The 19,146-nt window shown below is 38.2% G+C and overlaps 4 protein-coding genes across 4 annotated transcripts; 1 reads left to right on the top strand and 3 right to left on the bottom strand.

Annotated features, from left to right (window-relative positions):
• Positions 1 to 385: 385 nt before the first annotated feature.
• On the top strand, positions 386 to 740 carry GCK72_002857 (uncharacterized protein; the record flags this gene model as incomplete). The annotated part of the gene is made up of 2 exons (XM_053723651.1): positions 386 to 597; positions 656 to 740. 2 exons carry the CDS (start codon positions 386 to 388, stop codon positions 738 to 740), a joined length of 297 nt encoding a protein of 98 aa, XP_053592296.1.
• Positions 741 to 2,211: 1,471 nt separating this feature from the next.
• GCK72_002856 (uncharacterized protein) lies at positions 2,212 to 5,164 on the bottom strand (the record flags this gene model as incomplete). The annotated part of the gene is made up of 6 exons (XM_053723650.1): positions 2,212 to 2,303; positions 2,930 to 3,651; positions 4,083 to 4,190; positions 4,448 to 4,636; positions 4,874 to 4,969; positions 5,094 to 5,164. The coding sequence occupies 6 exons, from the start codon at positions 5,162 to 5,164 to the stop codon at positions 2,212 to 2,214; spliced, it is 1,278 nt and encodes a 425-aa protein (XP_053592295.1).
• A 1,040-nt stretch (positions 5,165 to 6,204) lies between these two features.
• GCK72_002855 (uncharacterized protein) lies at positions 6,205 to 7,307 on the bottom strand (the record flags this gene model as incomplete). The annotated part of the gene is made up of 3 exons (XM_053723649.1): positions 6,205 to 6,282; positions 7,119 to 7,194; positions 7,240 to 7,307. 3 exons carry the CDS (start codon positions 7,305 to 7,307, stop codon positions 6,205 to 6,207), a joined length of 222 nt encoding a protein of 73 aa, XP_053592294.1.
• Positions 7,308 to 16,510: 9,203 nt separating this feature from the next.
• Positions 16,511 to 18,495, bottom strand: GCK72_002854 (uncharacterized protein; the record flags this gene model as incomplete). The annotated part of the gene is made up of 4 exons (XM_053723648.1): positions 16,511 to 17,553; positions 17,597 to 18,007; positions 18,052 to 18,325; positions 18,373 to 18,495. 4 exons carry the CDS (start codon positions 18,493 to 18,495, stop codon positions 16,511 to 16,513), a joined length of 1,851 nt encoding a protein of 616 aa, XP_053592293.1.
• Between the last annotated feature and the right edge of the window lie 651 nt (positions 18,496 to 19,146).

Below are 19,146 nucleotides of genomic sequence, written 5' to 3'. Positions count from 1 at the left end.
ATCAGTAATCACCTTATCATTTCATCATTTAACCCACCATACTCTGATCCCTAGGCATCCTCATTCATGTATAATCACTCTTATCACACTCTTATCAGTAAGTTTTAAATTTATCAGCTAATCACTTTCTGATATGATGGGATGATTAAAGTATTCTCACAGAGGCAGTTAGAAGTGAAAATAAAGCACAGGGGGCGGAGCTTGCTAAGCCCCGCCCCCTGTGCTTTATTTTCACTTCTAACTGCCTCTGTATACTACTAACCTCGTGTTGGGAGATCCAAAGACGGAAAGGAACACTCTCTTGGCATTGTTATCATACGCGGCGCTCCTCAGGGCTTCTGAGGTCGCGGAGCTGAAGTGGTCAGACGTCACGAAAGAGGCAAAGATGCTCAAGATCACGATTAGATCAGCCAAGAACGATCAGCTAGCCTTGGGAAGAGACACGTTCGTTGATTGTCAACCAGGAAGCACACTGGAGCTGTTGCTGCTCAGATGGCGAATCAACAACAGATCGGAATACGTGTTCCCAAATTTGCATAACTGGTCAAAACTCTCCGCCTCAGCAGTCTCGTCGATTGCAAAGAAGCTGATCCAAAGGTCAGGACTACAAGGAACACACCACGACTTCAGGAGAGCGGCCGCAAACATTCTACAGCTCAATGGACTACGTCGAGAAGAAAGGAGGAAGTCCAAGAAGAAGAAGTCCAAGACCCACACGAAGAGCACTCTTATGCCTTTAAACTTGCTGTCTAAGTACTTATCCTGTTTTTCAGTTTTTTGTTTTTCCGTTTGTTAATTATTCAAAATCTGCTCCCGTTTTCACTGTCACCCACATTCCAAAACTTCCGAAGTTTTCTCTATTTTTGTTGTAACCTCCATCAATCAATCAATGTGTCATCTTACCACCCAATGTGCCATCACCAGTTTATTTTACTTGCCTGTTTGCGTTTCTGTTTAACTAATCCACCTGTATCATCATCTGTACGTGTGGTCCGCGCCGCGCGGACCACACACCGATCCTATCAACCTATAAAAACAACGCACCAAAAGCCTAAAAACGAGTAATAAATCATGTAATATCTGCTCTGTCTGATTTCTGTAGAATGTCGTTTACTATTCGATCGCTACCGAAGCAGGAAAACGTATTATACCGACCCGAATGGGGAGGAATAACGTTGGTTAACAGCGCTAAAGAAATGGTGTCGATTTACGGTAAACAACACGCGCTCGCGTAATTTCGGAGTGTCGTAGTATTTTAGCGCTGTTAAGCAGCGCTAAAGTATGAGGCTAAGTATTGACGACTCATTTCAGACCGTTCCTTTTTATTTTTCCTCAATTTTCCCCAAATTCAGCTATACCGTAAAAACCGTAATTTTTTCAAACCTTGTTTGATAGTGCACCTCTATTAGAGGGGCGCCTCTAATAAATGGGCGCTTCTATTATAGTTTTTACGGTAAATTATATTGTTTTTATTGAGAGATCTTCATCAATAGAAAATCTGAACATTTGGCAAGAAGTCGAATACTGTGTGCCGAAGTTATATTTTAGCGCTAAGCAGCGTTAAAGTTTCACTTCCCGGTTTCTCGCACTTTTTTCATTTTTTTTTGCCGAAAATTTGTTTCCGAATACTATATTTCTCAATTATCATGATTAAAACAACGATGAATATATCGAAACATTACTTGAAAATCGGCAGTCTTCGTTTTAGCGCTGCATAGCAGAATGTCTCCCTTTTTGATTCATTTTTATAATTTTCTTTTCGCATTTCTTGAATCATTGTCTGTTTCCAGGAATGCCGGTCATATGTCTTCGAATGCTCTCGGTCGGGGATCGCTCAGTTTTAATGCGGTTAGTTATAGAAATACTCTATATACTTCTCCGCCTGAATTTTCAGATTCGCCGCAAATCAGGGACAAATTCAGCAGAAAGGAGAAGAATTGGCTGAAAATAGGTTAGAGAGCTGGTAAAACTCTCAAAAAAGACCGAAAAGAGCAAAAAATTGGTGGTAAATCGGGAAAATTGGAAATCATTTATGAATGGTAATGGGGAATTTTATCTTTGTTACACGTAGAAATCAATAGAAATCGGGGTATAAAACGGAACGGAGACCTAGCGTTGAAAATGAAATTAGAGGGGTTTCACATTAGAGATTTGAGAGATTAGGGAAGGAAATAGAGTGGAAATTAGACTGATATTAGGGTCGAGTTTCGTCTAGAGACTTTTCGCTTCTCCAACTTTATGAACGGCCTTCATGAAATCCTCGTTGATGACGAACTTACGTTCAGCACGGTTTGCGAATATTACTGGAAAATTTTGAGATGAAAATGACAGGACAGAGTTTTTGGAGTAAAAACGCGCCAGTTTTCCTTCAACATTGCATTTTTTTTAAATAATTTACTGGCATTTTCTACAAAAAAAAACCCTATTTTTCAGCTCATTTTCGACAAAAATTCACATTTTTTAGATTCTCAGTTTGAAACGCACGAGGCACGCCAGATTTCCAAAAAAAAACAATTTTTGTCGAAAATCAGTATTTTCTTCCATTTTCAGTTCGAAAAACCGATTTTAAATTAGTTTTTTAAAATAAAAACCTCATTTTCAGCTCATTTTTGACAAAAATTTACACTTTTTCGATTCTAATTTTGAAACGCGTCAAGGGGCGCCAGCTTTTTCAAAAAAACCGCATTTTTGAACAATTTTTGTTGAAAAAATAGATTCTCAACTAGTTATTCGAAAAATAGAGAATTCTAACGATTTTGATTTGAATGTCAATCCGTTTTCTGAATTTCTCCGAGAAAAAAAAATCGTTAATTTTAATGAAGTTTTGTTCGAAATCTCCGAATTTCGGCATTTTTAACACATTTTTCTGCGAAAAATGATCGATTTCAGCCTATTTTTGAATGAAAATTGAGAAAACATGTCTCCGTACCAGCTTCAGTGCACACATTTCTCAAATCGGCACCGGTGAATCCATCCGACAACTTGACGACCTCCTCGAAATCAATCTCTCCGTGCTTCGTAATCTTATTCGAGTGAATGTTCAGAATCTCGAGTCGCGATTGCTCATTCGGCAGTCCGATTTGAATCTTTCTATCGAGTCGTCCAGAACGAAGAAGTGCCGGATCGAGAGTATCTGGTCGATTCGTCGCCATAATAATCTTCACTTTTCCAAGCGAGTCGATTTTGTCCAATTGATTCAGAAGTTCCATAAGAGTCCGCTGAATCTCTCGATCCGCCGCCGACGTTCCCTCCGAGAAACGACGTCCACCAATCGCATCGATTTCATCCATAAAGATGATACACGGCTGATGATCACGGGCGTGATCAAACGTCCCTCTGATCGTTTTCACCGAATCTTCATAATTAACGATAGTCGGGGAGACAACTTCGACATAGTTATATTCCGATTCGAAAGCCACTGCACGAGCGAGAAGCGTCTTTCCGTTTCCGGGCGGTCCGAATAGAAGACATCCTTTAGGTGGAGAGATTCCGACGCGGTCGAAAAGTTCCGGATTGATGAGAGAGAGGTCGACGAATTCACGGAGCTCACGAATCTGCTCGGCGAGCCCTCCGACGTGCGAGTAGCTGATGTTTCCTGGGTCTTCGGGAGACATATTGTTGGCGAGTGGACCGACTTCTGGTAGCTCGCGCCTGAAAATTGAGAGCTCGTTGCATGAGATAGTCTCTTAAAATAGGAGAAACTGGGGTGCCTGCGACGCGTTTTTTCACCGATTCCAGCTGGAAAAGTATAAGTTTTTCAATATTCCGCGCCTTCCCTGAAACCCCGAAGGCTAGCGTGTTTTTGGCGCGTTTTCCCTAAAAACACTAAATCTGGCGTGTCTTTGGCGCGTTTTACTTAAAAACCTGAAATCTGGCGTGTCTTTGGCGCGTTTTCTGTCTTCTCGAGTAGGATTAAGGTTGGCTGGCGTGCCATCAGCGCGCCTCTATGTGTAGCTGGCGTCCTTTTGACGCGTTTTTCAGTTCACTCGGGTCTCTTAAGCGCGTTTCCAGAGCAATGAAGCCGAAAGATCTCTGGCGTGCCTTTGACGCGTTTTGCCGTTTCACTGATTCAGCTAACTCACTTTATTATAATCTGTCCTCCATTCTTCGTCAGATCAGTTTTCGGCAACTCCTTTGGCATCTCTAATTTGACTTTTGCCAAATTGTCACAATTGGGTTTTCCAAGCACGCTAGAAAGAGAATTATTTCATGGTTATTCTCAAAACGTACACCGTATGCACATACTGTAGCATACAGTAAATAGACATTCATACATTTTTTGCATATCTCAGCTAAAACGTTTCGATTCACAAAAAAAGCTTTCAAAGTATGTTGCTCGAAACTTTTACAAAAAATGAACATTTTGTTAGAGGACGCATTTGAACTGAGACAAACACAAAGGTATGAATGAATGTCTGTGTCGTTACGTAGAAAAATAGATACTTACCTCGAGTTCCTTGGGACTGGACTCTCAGGCTTCTCAGCCTTGACTGTGACCACGCGTAGATGCGGGAAAAGAAGGGACGTAATTGGGAGTGTGGGATCCTCCTCTCGACGGTTCTCCGTGAGCTCTCGATCAACCGTTGCATCCGTTGTCAGGAGAGTCATCGACGATTCCGGTTCCTGTTTGATCTCTCTGGAAAGAAGCCGAATACTCATTTGCTATGGAATCATTTTCTATATTTGTCTCATTTGCTATAGTTTTTTTTTTCTATTAGCGGAGCATTTTTATTACAACCGCGCCCCACCGCAAACGAGAGTATGGGCAAGAGACGCAGAGTTTTTTTTGGCGCCGAATCAGATTTTCATAGTTTTCAACCGATACTCTCAAAAAATATTTCTCCGAGCGAAGAAATTGAAAATACTTTCTCACCTAGTCCTTTGCTCCCTCTTGTTCACAACATAGTTGTCGGCTCCGTTTTCAACCCGATGCTCCTTCATCACGTGAGATTCGGCACCGCTCGGAAGCCTAAAAATTGGAACTTGACAAGATGAAAAAAAGAAGTTTCAGACAGACAGACTTTCTGAACTTTTTGTATCAAAAAGTGTTTTTTTTTAGAAAACCAGGACCCCTTCAATTGAAAACGACTTACCGAAATTCTGATTTACACAAAACACATTGGAATTGTTTGTCCATCATTTGATTCTTCTTTTCTCTCGACATCCTGGCCTAGTGGAACGAGAATTGCTGAAAAGCTATGCATAATAGCACTTAAAACCGGTAGGGAATTATGGGGTTATTCAGGTCATGTAAAACGTATTTTAATACATTTTTTTCTTATTCACGAGAGTCGAGAAAATATTTTTTACAAATCTCAGTTTACCGTTGGTCTAACAGCGTTTTTCCCCTTTTTGCATTTTTCGACATGCGTATGTAGAAAAACTGTCAAAAAATTGGGGAGAAATGTAGAAAAATGGGAGAAAAATATGTATTAAAATACATTTTTCACCGGTCGTGAATAAGGAAAAAATGTATTAAAATACATTTTTAGATGACCTGAATAACCCCATTAGAGAAAAATAGAAAAAAAGAGGAAAACTATTTTGCAAAACTAAAAGAAAAAAGTGATTTCCTTTCGATACGCATTTTGTCAACTCATGCCACGTGGATGACGTGGAAAAGATGAGAAAACAAAACGGTCCACGTGAACGTGGAAAAAAAAATTCTCAAAAGATTTGCAAAGTTCCCGATGTTTTGCCACGTGAAAATTATTATTTTTCCCTCTAGAAATCCTTGTTTCGACCGCTTTCTACTGGACAAGAAAACATTTAAAATTCTGGATTGAGAGCGCGGTCTCGTCAGCAGTAGACTCTCTTCAGTTTCGTTGAAAATTGCGTACAATTGCAAAAAACTTTTTTGAACTTTTTCAGTGAATTTCTTATCCAAAAATCTAGTCTGGTAGGCCTTTGACACGTTTTCATCCAAACATCTAATCTGGCGTGCTGGTGCCTTACGTCGTGAATGGCGACTTCTGGATGAAAATGAGAAAAATAGCTGAAAAATCGGCTGAAAACCATCTAAAAACGACTCTAGCGCGCCTGAGACTGGATTTTATTAAACAATTTCAATTTTTGGTCTACATGGCTCAGACACGCTCGAGCTAAATACTTCGCGATATTTGTCGTTCTGGCGCGCTTTTGACGCGTTTTTTTGCAGTAAAAGCAACGTTTTCAGCTGTATTTTCTCCATTTCCAACTCCATTCTCAGTCATCTTCGTTCTCCACTTTTTTTATCGTTTTGAATTTGGTTTTGTCGGATTTGGGGATGATGATGAGTTGGTCCTGCAAAAAAACGGGATTTTACTGAATTTAGATGATTTTTAGTGAAATTTTAAATGAAAAATGAGCAATTTTTAGTTAATTTTCATTGAAAACAGAGCCAAAACTGTCTGGCGCACCTCAGACGCGCTTCCGATAACTAAAATAGCAGATTTCAAGCCGAAATGGCCGAATCTGGGGGTCCTTCAACGCGCTTGTAATTATTTTAATTATTTTTGAGTGATTTTGTGTTCAAAAACCGATTTTCCAGAAATTTTTTAGAAAAAAATAACTGAAATTATCTTTTTTCTAGTTCTGGTATATTTCCACCGTCTGGTGCGCCGCCGGCGCGTTTCCGACAGAAATAGGAAAATCTGGTGCACCTTGGACGCTTTTTAGAACGATTCCTGTCGCGGTTTTTGTCAATTTAATTAATTTTCTGCTCGAAAAACTGTGTTTTTTACACTTTTTGGCTTAAAAACTGGATTTTCGTAGAGATTTTGGGTCTGGTGCGCCTTGGACGCGTTTTCAATAACTTTGTATCAAAATATTGGTTTTCGGCTTCTTCCCCGCAACACGATTCTGATAGTTTTGATGTTTTTTCTAGATCTGGGGCACCTTTGACGCGTTTCAACCAGATTTTTTTTTGAAAAATCTGTGAATTTTCTACTAGTTTCAGGCAAAGTACTGCTACATCCATAGTCTGGCGCACGAGGAGCGATCTCACTAAAAATTCTGTCTGGGGCGCCTCTGACGCGATTTTTCAGCAAAATATCAGGTATTCGACCAGAAAGATCGATTCCTTCATAACTTTCATCATGAAAACCTAATTTTCCTGCTAACAATCAATTATACCGTACCATTACACTGAAATTCCCTTTCCTATCGAATTTGATCGTCGAGCAGTCGAATATGTTGGCGTCTTCTGTGGCATTGCTGGAAAATTATAAGAATTTCATTAAATTTCAATAAAAACGGTACATTTCAAATATGGAATTGGTGAATTGCTCCATATGAGCTGACAGTGGGGAAGGAGGTGACGTGACCATGAGAACTCGCTTTTTTGCTGGAAAGTGAGTTATTTTATCTATTTTTTCGAGATTTATAGCAGAAATACGCACTTTTCAGTGATTTTATCAGATTAACCGCCTTCGGAATACCAAAATACTCCAAAAAAATGTCCGAATCAACAAAAATCACTTCTGGAGCCGTAACGTCATCTGGATTCACATCACAACAAAAATTCAGAATACGTCAAGGATTCAGAATCGCGAGGAACGCCTTGGAAATATAAAATGCACTTTTTCAGAATAGTTTTTTGCTTTTTTTGCTACCTTGTGAATAGGTCGAGAATAGGTCCAATAGATTTTTCGGTTTTTTGCAGGTCAAATACCTTGAAAAACAGTCACAATGGATTTTTATTTTTTGATAGTTTTCAAGCAAGTAACACAGAAAGTGAATTTATCGCTGAAAACCAAAAAGTTGCCCTAAAACATTTCTTCTAGCTATTCTAGATTGTCATTAATGCAGTTTTTTTAATTAAAAATATATCAAAATTGCTGGAAAAATTCCTGAAAAACTAATTGGCCCACCTTCAGTTTAGCGCTGGTTAGCAGCGCTAAATAAATGGTGTCGATTTACGGTGAACAACACGCGCTCGCGTAATTTCGGAGTGTCGTAGTAGTGTTAAGCAGCGCTAAAGTATGAGGCTTGTGATGACTCGTCATGACTCATTTCTGACGGTTCCTCTCTATTTTTTGTCGATTTTCTCCTATTTCAGCTAAATTATATTGTGTTTTTGAAATCTTATCAATTTTCCCTACGCAAATCGATCTTAATCAATTAAAAAATCTCAAAATTTGGCATGAAGTCGAATTCTGTTCGGAAGTAGCCGATACAGCGCCAAAGTTAAATTTTAGCGCTGCTTAGCAGAATGTCTGCGTCTCTCGTTGTTGAGCGTTTCTCGCCCCTACTTTCGATATCGATTTATCTAATTTTTTCATGCACGGTTCCGTTTTTCTCGTAAATTTTACAGTTTTCTTCCGATCATTCCTCGAAATTAATCAAAACAGTGCAACATTAATCAATTTTTTAACAAATCGAATCGAAAAAATCTAATAAAGCACCTCATTTTGAAGTCTGGAGAGTCCATTGCTGATGAGACCGTGCTCTCTATTCCAGAATATTCTTTATTTGTTCTTGTCCAATGGAAAACGGTCAAAACAAGTGTTTCTTCTTTCAACAGAAATCACATTTTCGAAAATCAAAAAGATTAATTTTTATTATTTTTGAGAACTTTTCAAACAAGTTTCCTCTGGTTTCTGTTTAATTTCATTTAGTTTCGAGATTTAGTTGTATTTTCGAACTTAAAAAAGAAAATTAATTTATTTTAAATTGCTGAGAATATTCACAAATGATAGCTTATTCCTTGCTCGATTCTTCCAGTTTTTCGACAATTTTTCCGACGAGTAGCTCCAACGAGATTTGCTGAAAATGTTGTAACATTCTTGCTTTTTTTCACGTTTTGATACCTCTTCTCTACCGCATTCCACTTCGAGAGCACGTTTCATACTCTTCTTCATGTTCTCATATCCTGGGATCACACCCACCATTGAATTTAAAATCAAAAGAATGTCGAACTTGTCGATTTTGACGAGATCTCTTTTTTCATCTGGGCATTCCGCAACCGATTTGGTAAGTTTTCCGAGTACTTTTAGCATTTGGTGGTTTGTTATTTTCTAAAATATTAGTATTTTCTAATGAAAACATTTTCGGAAAGATGTGTGGAATGAAGTTTTTACCTTGTCTCTTGATTCTTGATTCAATCCCAACATTAGCGAGTAGTCGAATTTGATCTTTTTGCAATATACGAGTAGAAGACATTCCAAGTTGTCGTAAATCTTTCCAATTGGCATCGCTGTATTCTTTTTCAACTTATCATCATCCTTCTCATTGTCATCGTCATCTTTATCTTCCTTTTCATCATCCTCTTCTTTCTCATCGTTCTCTTCCTTTTCATCATTCTCTTCTTCCTCATCGTTCTCTTCCTTTTCATCCTCTTCTTCCTCATAATCCTTCTGAGTTTTCCGACTTTTTTTCGCATTGGCTTTTCTGAAATTATTCGGATGTAAAGTGATCTATAGTTACTAGTTTTACCGGTGTCTGCCTTCAACCTTAATTTTCTCGTCTTTCGAAAGTATCGAGACGATTCGGCGGCGAGTATCGTACTCACACTTGCACTCGGCCTCCTCTAGCCTACAAATATAAATTTTTCACTTGAAACCACGATTTGACTCACTGATTCCGGAAATCCGGGGTGACAACACGGGAGGTGATGAACAAGATGAGAGCCCGGTACTCTATTGGGAGAAAAATGAGCTTTTCCACTTTCTTCGCAAGAACATGACTATAGCTGAAAAAATTGAGTGGAATTTGAAGAAAACACGTGGTACTTACTGGTCGTTGTAGGGTTTAAAACCACCCTCCCACTGCTCCTCATCCACTATCTTTCTCCAAAAATGGTCCATCACGATCGGTTCCTGGTTTTGCAACCCTTCGTCAAGAAGCCGTTGTAACATCTGGATTTGCATGCTTCTGCCGATTTTTTGGTTTCTGTGTTCTGAAAATTTGATTGTGAAGAAAAATATGAATTCTATAAGAGCATACCGGTTGGCACAATTTTCAGATACTCCTTCCAATTTATCCCCAGGTGATTCTCGTCATAATCCTCCATTTTTTGATGAATTTGACGGTTTTTTTTTCAATGCTGCAAAACATGGTCGTTTTTGAAAAAAATTTTGCTGGCTTTTTTGTTTTCTGGTACCACTCTGACAACCAGGGTTCGACCCCCACTCGTGGCAAAACTTTTTTGTTTTTTGTTTTTGACATTTTGGTACCAATCTGACAACCAGAGTTCGACCCCCACTACTGGCAAAACTTTTTTGTTTTTTGTTTTTGACATTTTGGTACCAATCTGACAACCAGAGTTCGACCCCCACTCGTGGCAAAACTTTTTTGTTTTTTGTTTTTGACATTTTGGTACCAATCTGACAACCAGGGTTCGACCCCCACTACTGGCAAAACTTTTTTGTTTTTTGTTTTTGACATTTTGGTACCAATCTGACAACCAGAGTTCGACCCCCACTACTGGCAAAACTTTTTTGTTTTTTGTTTTTGACATTTTGGTGCCAATCTGACAACCAGGGTTCGACCCCCACTACTGGCAAAACTTTTTTGTTTTTTTGTTTTTGACATTTTGGTACCAATCTGACAACCAGAGTTCGACCCCCACTACTGGCAAAACTTTTTTGTTTTTTGTTTTTGACATTTTGGTACCAATCTGACAACCAGAGTTCGACCCCCACTCGTGGCAAAACTTTTTTGTTTTTTGTTTTTGACATTTTGGTACCAATCTGACAACCAGAGTTCGACCCCCACTACTGGCAAAACTTTTTTGTTTTTTGTTTTTGACATTTTGGTGCCAATCTGACAACCAGGGTTCGACCCCCACTACTGGCAAAACTTTTTTGTTTTTTGTTTTTGACATTTTGGTACCAATCTGACAACCAGAGTTCGACCCCCACTCGTGGCAAAACTTTTTTGTTTTTTGTTTTTGACATTTTGGTACCAATCTGACAACCAGGGTTCGACCCCCACTACTGGCAAAACTTTTTTGTTTTTTGTTTTTGACATTTTGGTGTCAATCTGACAACCAGAGTTCGACCCCCACTACTGGCAAAACTTTTTTGTTTTTTGTTTTTGACATTTTGGTACCAATCTGACAACCAGGGTTCGACCCCCACTACTGGCAAAACTTTTTTGTTTTTTGTTTTTGACATTTTGGTACCAATCTGACAACCAGAGTTCGACCCCCACTACTGGCAAAACTTTTTTGTTTTTTGTTTTTGACATTTTGGTACCAATCTGACAACCAGGGTTCGACCCCCACTACTGGCAAAACTTTTTTGTTTTTTGTTTTTGACATTTTGGTACCAATCTGACAACCAGGGTTCGACCCCCACTACTGGCAAAACTTTTTTGTTTTTTGTTTTTGACATTTTGGTACCAATCTGACAACCAGGATTCGACCCCCACTACTGGCAAAACTTTTTTGTTTTTTGTTTTTGACATTTTGGTGCCAATCTGACAACCAGGGTTCGACCCCCACTACTGGCAAAACTTTTTTGTTTTTTGTTTTTGACATTTTGGTACCAATCTGACAACCGACACATATATAACGCATTATTGGTGATATAAACTGAAACAAACCATTTTTCATTGTTGACAATTGTGGAAAACTCAAAATCTCGATTATTATTACGTTTTTATCACAGAAAACTACTTTTTTGAAAAAGAAAAGACATTTTATAAAAAACTGGACTGGATTTTTTGTCGAAACTGTTCCCCAGAGTAAAATCAGGCAGTGAAATTCAATAAAAACAACAGTTTCAGTCGATTGAAATGTTTTGAAGGCCGTTTTTCCTTGAAAATGTCGAAAAATTAGTTAAAAAATCTTAATTTTTTTATTTTCTCTAAAACTGGACTGGATTTTTTTCTGAAATGTTCTTTTTAAGTAACATGAGGGTCGAGAATTTGATAAAAACATGAGTTTCTGTTGATTGAAACTTTTTGAAGGCCGTTTTTTTCATGAAAATGTCGAAAAAATAGGGAAAAACAATTTATTTATCCATTTTTTTCAAAAACTGGACTGGATTTTTCGGTGAAACAGTTTCCTATAGTAAATCTAGGCTATAAAATTCAATAAAACCATTGGTTTCAGTCCATTGAAACATTTGGAAGGCCTTTTCAGCTTATTTCTTGCAGCAACACAAATTTTTAAGCCCTCACACTTAATTTTCCACATATTTTCCCTGAATTTGTTCTTTTATTTTTTTTCAAAGCAATTTTTTGCCAATAGAGTCTCTCACAGAAAAACCACATTTTCTCATTTTTAATGTGGCTTTCTGCACTTAAAAACATTTGTATATGATTTTCGGGTTACTGTACACACTAGTCCGCAATCACCGTGGGAAGTGTACACAATTTTTTCGACTGAGTATTTAATGCGGATTTTTCTTCGCCACGCGTCGCTTTAGCCCCGTCGTGGCTTTTAAAATGTCAAAATATCGTAATTTCAGAGGAATACCCGGTACTTTTGATTGCTTTAGATATTCTTACCTTCCGGATTGAGCTGAAAAACCAGTATGAATTTGAAGGAGCTGTTGATGAAGTGGGCGCTTCTCGATGAGAGAAAAAGAGAGAACTGATCGAGACGTGGATGTTTCTGGAAGCGAATAGAAGAACGTGCGTGGAAAAGTAGAGTAGGCCTTGGTGTTAGTTCACGTGAAAAATATTCCATTTTTCTTTGAAATTCTATGAAAGTTCACGGGGTTTTTTTTTCAGATTTTTTCTTTCTGCAATATAAGAAAACAGAGTAAAGAAACGTGAAATTTATTTTCGATTCTCAATAGTTGGCTTGATCTATTAGCACTGCACACTTCTTGCAACCGCGCTCTACCGAAACCGACTAAAATAAAATTGCGTGAGAAATCGAGAGACGCAGAGAAAAAGAGACATTTCTCAAGGGCTTTTCGGTGGAGCGCAGTTGTTGAAATTGTGCCGTGCAAATAGTGGCTAGATCTTGTTGGACAGGTTTAGACACACAGAAATTATTTTGAAACTCTGCAAAAAGTCAACTTTGAGACTACTTACGATGACTGACGACTTTTCCAATGAATTTTTCACAAATACATGAATAACTTTACTCAGAAACTAGATTTGAAGAAATAAATTAAAGTTTTGAAAGCAGTGTACAATTCTTCACAAGATAGCATTCATCTCCACTTAACAATCTGTTTCCCTAGACAGGTGTTAGACTTTTATCAGAACTCGGATGTCAACCTCCATATTTCCAGTTCTCAACTCGACTGGACCATCGTCAAGTTTTGCAAATTACCTCGGTAAGGTAATGACTTGTTTCTGACTCATTTCTTTACATTTTTCAGCTATTTATCACCTTCTTCGTCCTGTAACTGTCACATCGCACTATAAAACACTATAAACACAGAACTACAGTATCCCTATTCCGAAAGTGAAGAGACTAGAGAATGCAAAGGTAGAATACTGTAAAGATATTCTGCTGAATATAAAAAGGACCGTGGGATGAGAAGATTGGATATCGAGGGAAGATTGGGAGATCGCAACAAAAAAGTTCCCACACTTTTTCTCACTACAAAATGCAGACTCACATGAAATGTACTCCGACTGTTCCCCCACAACTTGCGAGTTTATTTGCAAATTTGATGGATTCAACGGAAAAAATGACAAACCTAAGAGCTTTTCCGGTGACTGGACCTAATTTTTGAGATATTGAGATTTAAAAAAAACTCATTTTTACAAAAGAAAAATGTTCATGAATTTTTTTCTCAATGTTCTCCCGACTAGAAGTAAAACAAAAACAAGTAAAAAGTAGAGAATTTCATAGACTTTTTGATAGGCCATGAAAATGTTTTTCGTCATGTCCCTACTTTTAGCAGACCCCCGAAAACTGAGAGTCAAAAAAAATAATTTTTCTGTAAAGTCGTTGCTGTCAATAATACGAAAATATCCCTTTTTTGAGAAATTCAGTTATAAAATATCGTAGAAACAATCCCGTTTTTTGGGATTTTCAATTAAAATTTTGTTGATTACTAACCCGGGAGGATTCAAATCCGCGTCTGCTGAAGTAAACCTCAGCCCGTATGTTATAGACTACTAAATACATCCTCTGATCGATGAGTCTATCCGGTTCCGACAATTGTCTAAAAAATCTCTTTTCCAGAATTACCCGAAGCTCACAATACTTCTAATGATTCTCCACGTCATCTGCTTCGTCGTCGGACCATTCAATACATTCAGAAATTTCTTGCGAGGCGGATATCGTCAATACCGCGGATCTACCCTAGTTCAATACATAAATATGTTCAATTTATTTGGAAAAGCGATAGTTTTTCACTTTTTCAAATTTCAAATACATGAATAACTTTACTCAGAAACTAGATTTGAAGAAATAAATTAAAGTTTTGAAAGCAGTGTACAATTCTTCACAAGATAGCATTCATCTCCACTTAACAATCTGTTTCCCTAGACAGGTGTTAGACTTTTATCAGAACTCGGATGTCAACCTCCATATTTCCAGTTCTCAACTCGACTGGACCATCGTCAAGTTTTGCAAATTACCTCGGTAAGGTAATGACTTGTTTCTGACTCATTTCTTTACATTTTTCAGCTATTTATCACCTTCTTCGTCCTGTAACTGTCACATCGCACTATAAAACACTATAAACACAGAACTACAGTATCCCTATTCCGAAAGTGAAGAGACTAGAGAATGCAAAGGTAGAATACTGTAAAGATATTCTGCTGAATATAAAAAGGACCGTGGGATGAGAAGATTGGATATCGAGGGAAGATTGGGAGATCGCAACAAAAAAGTTCCCACACTTTTTCTCACTACACACGTATAGTCCCCCACTATGTATGCAGACGCGCTCTATTGAGAAGCGTGGTTCACTTTTGCGTGACGGTGAACTTTCGAATTTTCTGTGCAAACACGCCGGCAGTAAATTCGAATTATTTTTTTTGTTGTTTGAATTATTTTCGTTTTTATTCGATTATTGCAAGATTTTCACAATAATTTTAGTAGTTTTTAGTAAAAATCCCGTTGATTTGTCGGAAGAATTATTTAAACAAGGAAATTTATCGATTTTTTTTCAGTATTTTGCTCGTTTCCGACCGATATCGAAGGAGTGCGAAGAAGAAAAAAGGTTGAGCTGAAAAGGTTAATTTTTCCCTGATACACAGTACCCTGCACGAGGAATGCGTAAACTATTTTCAGTGAAGTTAGCCGTGGTGCGCGTTTGCATCATACGGAAATTTTACAACTGAGAGACAAAAAACGTCGCCGTTCGCAGCGTTTTACTCAAAATTAGGCGATTTTTGCAAGATTTGCACACCATCAGATTGTAGAGAAAGTCTTTCTCTACGAAAATATATAACATTTATCGCCGACCATTGCGTATTCAGTGAGATCAGCTCGTTTTCCTGAAGGTACCTTTTTCGAACCGACAAAAACTAGTTTTTTGAAGTGAAATTTCAGATTCTCCGTTGAAAAACTATTTTTCAAGCATGATTATCAAGATATATAATGGAAAAAATAAGATATTTTCTTCAAAACTCGAGAAATCGGTCAAAAAAGGTGAAAAAAAATTTTTGGCAAAAATGAGTTTTTTTGTTCATATTGATGTATTCTAAGTTTCTGATATGTCCCTGAGTCGAAAAAAATCACAAACTTTTCAAATTCTCAAAATGAGTAGGCGTTCTTGAAAACTAGGCGAGAGATAACGCGAAAGTGAGAGACGCAGACACGCACGCCAAATGCGCCTTCATTTCCACAGGAACAGGTTTTAGTGTTGCGCATTCCTCGTGCAGGGTACTGTGCTGATATTGTCTCGAAAAATATTACTATCTCGTAGGCAATAAGTGATTTATTTCAGCCTGAAGGTGCCGAAATGCGACAAGGAGCAGAAAGGGAGATGACAACTGCACAAGGAGGGAATCGAATCGAAGGACAGGAAAACGAAGAAAGAAAGAGGAAGAAGTAGATGAAACGATGAAATAGGTTGGTCAACTAGTGGAAAAAACGTGAGAGTTGAAGAGGAGAGAACGAAAAACAAAAGTGAAGCGTCTGGTATCATCTCTATCAGTTTTGAATCGGAGTTTCAGCCGATTCACAATTGCGTGTATTCCTTCTATGCACTGTTCACTTATTCTTGCTAGAGTTCTGTGAGTGTTGACGAAGGCACTTGTGTGTTCGAGAAGGACGTGTAGTTTTGGAATTACATTCAGATGACCGGCAAACTGTTGGAGATGATGCCAGATGTTATCCTAGAAGTTAAAAATTATGTGAAAGTGGATATATAAGATAAATTAAAGCTTACAATTGCTAACTCCATCTCTGAAATTTCTCCATCATCCATCTCTCGAGAGACACATAGCTTTTGGAATTTTCCTAGGTTAATCAGAAAACTTTTGATGTGAAAAAGTTGAGGAGTTTGTTCCAATACAGAGCAATACTCTTCAACTGCTGCCTCATCAAGTAATTTGAGAATGTGATTCCCACAAAAGTCTTGTTTATGCGCAGAAATATCTGCTCCTAGTTTGGTCCAAATGTTTTCTAGTTGTTTCCGGGTCTCTCCGTTTCCATTCCACACATCTATCCGCTTCTCAAATTTTTTCGAATTGTCTCAGATTTATCGAAACGTTTAATACGTTCCAATTTCAGGTATTCGACAAGTTTCGAGGAAGATTCGAAGACTTTGGTAGGCGAGAAGCGAAGGCAGTCGAAACACTGCACAAAGGAGCCTGGGCGCTGCGTCTGCTCGATTTCGTCGACTGTCCACATTCCGGAGCACACCGAATGGTGAGTCAGGTGACAACCATTGCATTTCACTGTAGATGCAGTAAAAAACGAGGCAGTATCCATAGCTGAGTCTCGAAAGACACACATTTTTGATGCACATTCTCCTTCTTCTAACCCAGAATCGTTGATAGTTTTAAGAATGATGTTTTCATAAGATTTCTTGACACATTCCATTGAGGTAATATGTAGATCACAATCCTTCACTAATCTCTCAGATTCCTCTAGTCCTTCTTTTCCTTCTCTTTTCAGTTTCTGAGAAGATTTAGGTAGAGGGGTCGGTTCAGCAGCGTCTTGGCTGTCGGCTAACTGTTTAATGATGTTAAAACCATATGTTTGAGCTAAGCCCATAACAATATGGAGACTTGAGGGAACAATTCTTTTTAGGGGGACTAGTTTAAAAATGAATGAGGACCCTTCTTTCACGCTTTTTCTTGCCGTTCCACTTTTCAAACTGTTCAGAAAGTAGCCAGTTTCGGTGCGAAGCATGCATTTCTCTCCTCTCTTGTAGTTAGAAATTTTTTGTCGTCCCGGACAATAGCAATAGAGACAACTGCAAGCTGCAGCTGCCCCTTGATGCCCTATCATTTCATAATTAAACTTCATGTCCCCCACAAGAAATTGCTGAACTGGAATTTTAACCAGTTCTTCCCCAATTTTTACTTGAACATCAGTTAATTGATTCAGCTGCTCAACTACAGGGCCTAAGAACTCCATCACTTTCTCTGCTGATTCATCGTCATTGTAGATGCCAAGAGGAAGAAGGTTGTTGGCACTGTTCGGAGTGGAAGTGTTGCCGATGGCAAGGCATAACTTCACTTCTTCCCCACCCTTGTCACCTAAAATCAAATTATGGAAAAAGAAAAAACAACTCCCATTTACCAAGAATTGTAACCCATATTCCATCTTTTGTGCTTTCATCAAACAACAATTTTTCACTATCAAACAACTGCTGAACTCTATCGTTCACGGCTTGTTGCAAGTTGTTGAGATAGGCAGCTGTCACTGTTTTCTCACCACCATTTCCATTTGACACTTTTTTTTGTGTGACTGTGAAAAATTCCTTGGATCCGACTATTTCCTCTATTTCTTTTATTCTTCGAAGTGAGGGGAGTGGATCATACATATCAAAATTTTTCAGCCATTTTTTTAACCCGGCGAACTGATTTCTTGTGAAGTTTAGATCGTGGTACATCTGGAATCCCTCGTAAGCTGAGAACTTGAACTTTTGAAGTTGGTGCTTATTGAGAGAGTCGCAGATATGGCGGTAGAAGAATCTGGAGTTTGATTGCCCTAAATTATAGATGTAACTAAACGGTTTCTGTGTCAATAAGCACCTGCTATGGTTCCTAGAGCTGTGATTCCTTTTTCAACTCTATCAGCCATAGTTGGAGCGTGTCGAAGGGAGTCATATTCTTTGAATCGAACAAGATCTCTTGCTTTTTCTTCTTTTTTCCCTTCTTTCCCAACTTTTTCCTTAAAGTCTCTCAAGTATTTCCTCTGTTGCGCAACCTCCTTCTTCAATCTCTCCACTTCCCTTTCACTCGCTTTATACAATTTCGTGATGCTGGATAGCTTATCTTCACTTCTTATCTTATCAGACTGTGCAATCTGAACATTTCCTTTCTCATACACTTTCTATTTGATTTGTAAATTACCCAACACTTTTTCTTATACACATCTCTTTCTTGGATAACTGAATTCAATTGATTTTCATGCAGCATTTTGGCCTCTGAGAGCTGACGCACTGCATCCTCTTTTTCTCGAACCAACTTTTGCATGACTTCTCCTGAATCTTGCTCCATTCCCAATTCTGATTTTTGACAAATTAAGGTTTATTACACACATTCATATTTATAATAAGTTAACTGAAGAATTTTCTACAGATCATGCAATTTCTTTCACACAGACACACACACGTTTTAGTTGTAGGTGTTTTTAAGAGTTTATTCACATCAATTATCTTTTTTATAGCATTTTCAGTAATATTCAATTTGTTGCAGGCTCCACATCGACCACTACTCATCTTCCGGGCTTCTCGAAGTTTGTACTCCTCTTGGCAGCCGGACGGGATCTTCTGATGGGTGGACACGACTTCTATAATTTTTTAGGTCATTTTTCCATCTAACGTTGTTTCTTTAGTTATATTTATCCCGTAGGGCATTTCTCATTTACAGCACTATCTACAATGGCATCTGCAACTACAACTTCAACTATGGAATCGTCTTCAATTTCTCTTCTTCTGCTTCGGACCGCCCTCTCATTCTGCTGCTTTTTCTCATTTCATCTGTTATTTTTTTCGGAAAGCCTAATAAAATGAAAATATTTATCTTTAAAACATTGTTTTATTATGTATAACTAGTTTTTCAAAAAAATAAGAATACAACAAAAATCTTTATCATGGCTGCTCTGCTTTCTTCTGCTGCTTGTGC

This window comes from Caenorhabditis remanei, chromosome I, assembly GCF_010183535.1.
Source record: "Caenorhabditis remanei strain PX506 chromosome I, whole genome shotgun sequence".
In the NCBI taxonomy this organism is placed as follows: Eukaryota; Metazoa; Nematoda; class Chromadorea; order Rhabditida; family Rhabditidae; genus Caenorhabditis; species Caenorhabditis remanei.
Note: the sequence above shows the minus strand (reverse complement) of the source record. Positions and strands in the feature narration are given on the sequence as shown.